This window comes from Arachis hypogaea, chromosome 5 (assembly GCF_003086295.3).
Source record: "Arachis hypogaea cultivar Tifrunner chromosome 5, arahy.Tifrunner.gnm2.J5K5, whole genome shotgun sequence".
Lineage (NCBI taxonomy): Eukaryota > Viridiplantae > Streptophyta > Magnoliopsida > Fabales > Fabaceae > Arachis > Arachis hypogaea.
Window position 1 is genome coordinate 102,375,008 of NC_092040.1, and position 8,270 is coordinate 102,383,277.

Below are 8,270 nucleotides of genomic sequence, written 5' to 3' on the forward strand. Positions count from 1 at the left end.
GTTATTGTTGATTATTTAAATTTTGATGGTAAGACTTGTTATATATATTTAATTTTTTTAATTTACAAAACTGCAAATCCAATCGAATAAAAAACAGATTGAAATTGGATCGAATCGGATTGGCTCGGATTTTTTTAAAAAGTAATCCAATTCAAATTACACCGCAAATAAAATTAATATTCAGATGAGCAATGCTAGGAGGCCAACAGTTTTATTGAATTTTGGCCAGCATGTAACCAGCAGAGGAAGGTGAGCCATTGGATGAAATCTCACACCAATCTCACACCATCAAATCATCATTGATGACTAGTTAATGGCTAACAATCACAAAAATTGCTGGCCCCATAGACTTTTTCTATTCAGATTGGATGAATTTTTTTATTCAAAACCAATCCAAACCACACGGACACCCTAGTTACCAAACTCCCTCAAACTTAGACAACAGCGACAGTGCGAATCACTAAAATGTTGTCATCCTCAACCTCAAGGATCACTTTCATTTTTAGGTATTCTCTTCTCCAAATCCCTAATTTTGTTTCCTTCCCTTCCTCTTCATCCCTTCACTCTCATTCTACTCGCCAAGTTGATGAAGCTGTTCATTCCTTCACTCGCATGCTCTCTATGCGTCGCCCTCCATCCATCATCCAATTCACCAAGATTTTGGGATCTCTTGCCAAGACCAACCATTTCCCCACCGCCATTTCCCTTTTTAAGCAATTGCAAGCCAAAGGAATCGCTCCCGACTTATTTACTTTGAGCATCGTAATTAATTGTTGTTGCGGCATGGGTCGTATGACGCTTGCTTTCTCTGTATTGGCCAAGATTTTCAGAATGGATTATCAACCTGATACGGTAACATTGAATACACTCGTTAAAGGCCTCTTTCTCTGTGGTAGTGTTGAAAAAGCAGTGCGCTTTCATGACAGAGTGCTGGCTCATGGATTTCACTTTAATCAAGTCACTTATGGGACCTTGATCAATGGGCTCTGTAAGACCGGACACACGTCAGCTGCTATTCAAGTGTTGAGAAAGATCCCACGGTATGGCATTGCTCCTAATGTCTTCATGTACAGCGCAATTATTGATAGCCTCTGCAAGGATACACTTGTAAGTCAGGCTTTTCATTTATTTTCTGAAATGCTTGCTAAGGGAATTTCTCCCAATGTTATCACATACAGTTCTCTCATTTTTGGATTGTGTCTTGAGGGTCAATATAAGGAAGCCATTGATTTGTTAAGTGATATGGTGCTTAGAAACATTACTCCTAATGTTTATACCTATAATACTTTGATTGATGGGCTATGCAAGGAAGGAAAGATCAAAGATGCTAAGAGTGTATTGGCTGTAATGGCAAAACATGGTGTGAAACCAGATGTAGTTACTTATACCAGCTTAATGGATGGATATTGTTTGGTTAATCAGGTAAATAAGGCAAAATATATATTCAATACAATGGCCCAAATTAGAGTGTCAGCCAATGTTCAAAGTTACAGTATCATGATTAATGGCTTCTGCAAAAGTAAAATGGTCGATGAAGCCTTGAATCTCTTTGAAGAAATGCGTCGCAAGAACTTGGTTCCAGACACGGTAACTTACAGCACTCTTATTGATGGCTTGAGCAAATCAAAGAGAATCTCTTGTGCTTTGGAGCTTCTTGTCAAGATGCACGAAAGAGGTCCACCTGCTAATGTAGTCACTTACAATTCCTTGTTGGATGGGATGTTCAATATCAAACAAGTTGACAAGGCACTTATGTTATTCAAGCAAATGAAAGAGAGTGGCATTGATCCAGATATATGCACGTACAATGTACTTATTGATGGCTTATGCAAAGGTGGAAGACTTGTAGTTGCAAAAGAGATTTTTCAAGATCTTTCTGTGAAAGGCTATCCTCCAAATGTGAGGACATACACTATTATGATCAATGGGCTCTGCAGAGAGGGCTTGTTTGAAGAAGCATTGGCCCTGCTGTCGGAAATGGAACACAATGGTTGCTTACCAAATGCTGTTACTTTTGAAACTGTTATTCGGGCTTTGTTTGAAAAAGATGAGAATGACATGGCGGAGAAATTTCTTCGGGAAATGGTTGCTAGAGGCTTATTGAATTGATAAAAGAAGGTAAGATACATCAACTCAAATTGAAATTACATCTCATTGTTGCTGAATATGTATCATAATTTTGTAAATTCCGTGTCTGTTGGGTCAGAGGACTTTGGCAATGCCATAACATTAATTAATTTTGCACTTCGAATTTTGCAATTGCTATCATCCTTTTGAATTCCACTACTTTATTGATTCTTTATATGATATTCCTAGTTATAGCTTACAGATTTAGTGTTTAAGATCTCTTTATAGCAATTGAGTGTTCTTTACTGTTATTCTCTGTGATCATATATTTATCATGCTATAAACTAAGCAAAACTTAAAAGATTGAAAATTTTGTTTTGTTGTTTGTTCTCAGTTATTCTGTTGTGCAACTTATTTTTCTGTTACTTTGTAGGTACTATATATATATATATATATATATATATATCAAACTAATTCCTATGACTGTTTTATCATAAGCAACCATGAGCTATTGTTTATTTGATTGAATCCTCTCGGAATTGTTGTAAAAGGAAATTTAAGTAGGTAATAACGATTTATTCTTGGGCTATATAGTTTTCACTTCCATCTTAAAAATAAACCCACCTTCTAAAATGCCTGTCCCCTCTTTTCATCAAACCAAGCAACATCGAGTCAAGGTTAATATGGTTCAGTTATCTCAAAAATTTTGGCCATTTTCTTAAATAATGCTACTCAGTTGTATTGCTTGGAAATTGCTTCTGTTGAAAATATGTACATTACGAAGTACTTTTTCAGAGAATGTTTTTCTGTTAATTCTTAGATAAATTATCTCGTTATTTCTTGTGTAGACATTATTCTATTGTCTCTGTTTATTATCATTTTAAAAAAAGTTACTAGCTTGGAGTTTTGTTACGTGGTGTTTGAGATGGGAATGTTAAAAGTGAAACAATATAGAATTCTTTTGAATTGCAGTTGATTTTATTTGGTGAATTTCTTTGCATAATTATTGCATTTATTTATTTATTTATTTTCAATCAGATATTGGACTATGATATAGTTTTATTGCTGAATATTTCATATTTAGGAAACTGATTTTGATCTTGTATTGGTGTTTGCAGCTTCCCTCAATTTCTTCATGCCATTTCTGCTTCTTTTCAACTTCTCGTTAACTCCATCCACTGTTGCCATACTTCTTGGTCCGTTTGACTTCCAGGGACTCCAATTTCAGGTCTGAGCCAAGTGGACCATGAACCCCAGCTAATTATGCAGTGTTGGACTGTTTCTTCCATCATGGTACATCTTCGGCAGGTTGCGGGTATTGTTCTGATTCTTCCATGGAGTTGTTGGTTCACCGGCAACCCCTTGTGCATTACTTTCCAGAGGAAGATTCTTGTTTCCGGTTGCACTTTCAGGTCCCAAATAGAAGTCCAGAGCTTCTTCTGCTGGCAGTGGAGTGGCATCAGTTCGAGTGGAGGGTGGTAGAACTGGTGCGCCAGTAAATATCCTGAAGTCACGGTGTAGCAACCCTTTTTCTCTCTTGGCCAGGTAACTGAATCATCCCCTTCCCCAATTTCAGTTTGTAAAATATTCTGTGCAATATCTGTACTGAATTGTTCTGTAATGAGCTGTTGGTTCCATTGCTTATTTTCGTTTAGGAGTTGATTAACCCAAATTAGTTGCGAGTTAGTAGGAATTAACATCTTTGTAGATAATGCTTGTTGATTTTTGATCCAAGAGTCCTCCATTTACATATGGGTAAATACCAATCTACCATGTTATATGTATAAATTTAACTAGCTACACATTAATCCAAACTATGTTGAAGCTCTCTAGTGTGAATTTTCCTTTATACTTTGATTTGTATTTGGCCCCTTTCGGAATCAATTGTGAGACACTTGAATTCTTCTCAACTTATTTGGTTTCTAGTTGAACCCATACTCACTAGATTTTAAACTTCAAAAATCACTTTTCTCATGAAACTCAAACAAAAATCACTTAATCTCAAACGGATAAAATATTGTTGTTGCTATAAACTTCGCAAAGCCAATCTTTGCATTATAATTTGGTTCTTCATTTATATACTTCCGTTCTACCTGTGTGTGGTGCGTACTGCATAAAACAGTTTTAGACTTAAGCAAACAGTGCTCCAAATAAACATTTGATACTGCAAAGGGGATAATTTTGCTTTATGGTGAGAGTATATGATACACAATGTATTTTGGATATTGCAAGTTCATCAAGAACAAGATGGCTCTGTCATCAAGAGTTGTTTGAGACTCTACAGAAAGGGAAAATTTTAATATAGTTAACCAATTCTTTGTTCATTTTCACTGACATACAAAATGGGAGCTCAAGTTGAATAGTATATATATATATTTTTTTTCAGTTTTCGTTATGCAATCTATAATGCAGTTTTTTTTTTTTTCAGTTTTCGTTATGCAATCTATAATGCAGTTCTTTTCAGGTTTTACCATTTGTAGGCATAGGTAATTTAACTTTTGTTATGCCATTAAAAATTTGCATTCTACTTTGGAGCAGAAGAAAAAATTGATGGTGCTGGTAATTGTTGGCGCTATAAATTGTGACTGCTAGTATATTTTATATTTAATATTTATTATGAAATGTAAATATAAAATTACTGATATTATATGATGATTTTTTTGTGTCAATATTATATGATAATTTATTATTTATTGTTAATTTTCTAGTATTAGTTCTTGCAAGATATCATAGGTTAAGTTTCACCTAATCAATTTATAAGAAGTTATTATATTGTACAGGTAACTAATTTTTTATATTATTGAATTTGAATTATATTGTTTATTATTGTCTTATATATTATTGAATTTGAATTAAATTAATAATGATGTCATGTGACTTTAGATATAGTCTATCTAGTTAATACAATATATAGTCCTAGGTAAACAATTTAATTAAGTTCTTTTTGAAAAAATAGCTTAAACAATAAATATTTATATTAAAGGTAGCTTATAAATAAGTTATTTTGTATTTGATTTTTTAGTTTTAAAAGTGCTTATTTTAAAAGAAATGTGATAAAAAGTTTTTTTATTACGAGAGAAGTCATTTTTTTTAACTTTTTCATAAACATTTAAATAATTTTTTAGAAAGTTAAAATTTGATTTTGAAAATTGTATTAGATATTAATACTATACATTTTCATAAGTTAAAAGTAAAAAAAAAGAAATTACTTATAAATCTATCCAAAAAAGTACAATAGAAATAGATACTATAGTAAAAACATAAATGATTAATATATCTCTAGTCATGTGAAAAAGAACAACATACTTGAGTGTCTTTCTTCTCCACCACCTCAATATATCAAATCTTAGGTTACATCATCTTCCAAATACTTATCTGTTGCATTTATTGAGTTTACTTGCATTTATTGAGTTTACTTGGCTTTATTTTCTATGTTTGCTTCCACATTCTCAAAGGATCTTTAATCATAAGGCTATCATTTTCACTTATCTTTAAACTAAAATTTGGTTCGATATCCGAAGAAAAATCAGCATTTTGAGCGTCCGCTAATTTTGCCTTCAAATACTAATTTTCCCTGCACATATCCTTCCAATTTCTAATTTTCAATCATTATTCAATCATAATTTCTCTTCAAATATTTTTCTTATCACCATCATTCAACAATGGTGAACACTTTCAGGACTCTAATAATAGTATTATTAAATCATTCTTCCACCTTAGCTCATGACAACAATAAAGACGTCTCATGGCCCACAAATTCAGCCCAACAGAATACACAAATTCAATCATAATTTTAGTCTTTATTTTATCTTATAGTTATCTTTATTTCTATCTTATCTTTATCTTATCTTTATTTACTTTTATCTTTTATAGGCCAATGCTCTATATATACTTAGTTTTTTACCTTCATAGTGAACAATTCAATCAATCAACGATCAATAAAATTTCTTCATCTTTTCTCTTCTTTCATTATCATCCTTTCACAATTTTATTATCTTTGCGTACTCTTTCTGTTTTATTATGGTATCAGAGTTCCTCTTGAGCTCTGCTGACATCCATGGATCAAGGAGAAAGGGCACACCAGCAACTTCATCCGGAGCCTCTTTTGGACCTTTCGTTAGCCCAACACTTTTCTTTTATGGCACTTCCTTTCAATGAAGAAGCTCGTCCTTCAAACCAACTTGAACTTTTGCCAAGTCCAACTACTCATTATCTTTGCTCTTTCAATACTTTTTCTACTGTTAACAATTCTTCAAATCGAGATTCATTCTTGAATACTTGGATCATTGATTCTGGTGCCACAGATCACATTGTATCAAATTTGTCTTGGTTTGTTTCTTACACACAAATTTCTCCTATTATTGTTCATTTACCAAATGGTTCTCAAACTACTGTTTCTTATAAAAGCATCATTCAATTTTCACCATCCTTGGTTCTTCATGATGTTCTTTATTTACCTCATTTCAACTTTAATATTATCTCTTTTTCAAAAATTATTTCAGCACTCACATATGAACTCACTTTTTCATCTTCTTCTTGCATTTTACAGAGCAACAATTTGGGGTCGATTGATTTGGCCAGAATGAGAGAGGGATTATATGTCTTTAAATCCAATTTCGGTAAAAATTCATCCACTACACACTCCATAAATTCCATCCAATCTCCACCCATTACACCTTCCAATATATGGCATTTTCGTTTAGGACACCTTTCTGGACAAAGATTTAATCATTTACATAAACAATTTCCTTTTATCTCTATGCATCATGATGAGGCTTGTGACATTTGTCATCTTTCTAAGCAAAAGAAACTTTCATTTTCTCAAAGTTTTAACAAAGGCAATGCAAGTTTTGATTTATTACATTTTGATATTTGGGATTCGTTTCGACAAAATTCTATTCATAATCATAAATATTTTTTTTATTATTGTTGATGATTTTAGCCGCTTTACATGGGTTACTTTATTAAAATCAAAAGGAGAAGTGCAAAATCAAATAAAAAGTTTTATTACTTTAATTGAAACACAATTCAACTCCAAAGTCAAAATTATTCGTTCCGATAATGGACTAGAATTTATTTTACCTGATTTTTATGCTTCAAAGGGCATTATTCATCAACGTAGTTGTGTTGAAACTCCTCAATAAAATGGAAGGGTAAAACGCAAGCATCAACATATTTTGAATATAGCTCGTGCTCTTATGTTTCAATCTAATTTACCATCATCTTTTTGGTCTTATGCTGTTAGACATGTTGTTTATTTACTTAACAGAGTTTCATCATCCGCAATTAATTTTAAAACACCATTTGAGATTTTATTCAATCATCCACCAAATTATCATGACCTTAAAGTTTTTAGATGCTTATGTTTTGTTTCTACGCTAATGGCAAATAGATCAAAATTTGATCCAAGAGCCAAAAAGGCTATATTTATTGGCTTTCAAAGTGGGTTTAAAGGATATATTGTTTATGTTTTAGAAGATAAAAGAATTGAGATTTCTAGAAACGTGATTTTTTATGAAATGATCTTGCCCTTAGTAACAAAAAATGCCCAATTCCATACACTCAGCCCAACATTGCCAAACACACATTCTCAAAAACAAGATTCAGTTAGTCTTCCAGTTGAACCCTCACCTATACCCATTGACCCAACTCCACCTAGTTCTTTTTTTTTCTCCAACAACCTCTCCTTCTTCCTCACTATCGTTACCTAGCCAAGTTGAACCCATGACAACCGAATCACTTTCAACACTAGACACCAGTCCACCATCACCTTCTCATCCCCCGTCACCTTCTTCCCCACCTGAGCAACCCCATCCTCGTCATTCCGACCGGCTTCACCGACCTCCAGCATATCTCTCTGATTACTTGTGTAATTCCTCTCTCATCTCTACAAATCAATCTCCCTCAAAGTGCAAGTATCCTTTATCTTCAGTCATGTCTTTTTCTTCTCTTTCATCTTCACATAAAAAATTTCTTTTATCTCTACATTCTGACGTTGAGCCAAAGTCTTTTAAGGACGCCAATCAATACTCTAATTGGCGTAGTACTATGAAAGATGAGTTGGATGCTCTTGAGCTGAACAAAACTTGGCGTCTTGTTGATTGCCCTGCAGGGGTTAAGCCGGTTGGCTGTAAATGAGTATATCGCATCAAACGCAAGCCTGATGGTTCAGTTGATCGATATAAAGCACGCATTGTGGCTAA

General features: G+C 33.4%; 1 protein-coding gene across 4 annotated transcripts; it reads left to right on the plus strand.

Annotated features, from left to right (window-relative positions):
* The first annotated feature begins 425 nt into the window (after positions 1-425).
* On the plus strand, positions 426-6,922 carry LOC140172844 (uncharacterized). Of its 4 annotated transcripts, none has more exons than XR_011882359.1 (3): positions 426-2,118; positions 3,186-3,612; positions 6,098-6,922. XR_011882359.1 is itself a non-coding variant. In XM_025845521.2 (2 exons), the coding sequence occupies exon 1, from the start codon at positions 466-468 to the stop codon at positions 2,107-2,109; it is 1,644 nt and encodes a 547-aa protein (XP_025701306.1). In that variant the 5' UTR covers positions 426-465; the 3' UTR covers positions 2,110-2,118; positions 3,186-3,916. The 4 variants fall into 4 exon arrangements, 1 of the variants encoding a protein (XP_025701306.1); XR_011882358.1 differs by having other exon boundaries at positions 6,617-6,922; XR_011882360.1 differs by lacking the exon at positions 6,098-6,922 and having other exon boundaries at positions 3,186-3,382; positions 3,480-3,916.
* The last annotated feature ends 1,348 nt before the right edge of the window (positions 6,923-8,270 follow it).

Excerpts from the sequence above, each read along its gene's own strand:
- LOC140172844 (XM_025845521.2), top strand. The coding sequence starts at position 466 with ATGTTGTCATCCTCAACCTCAAGGATCACTTTCATTTTTAGGTATTCT.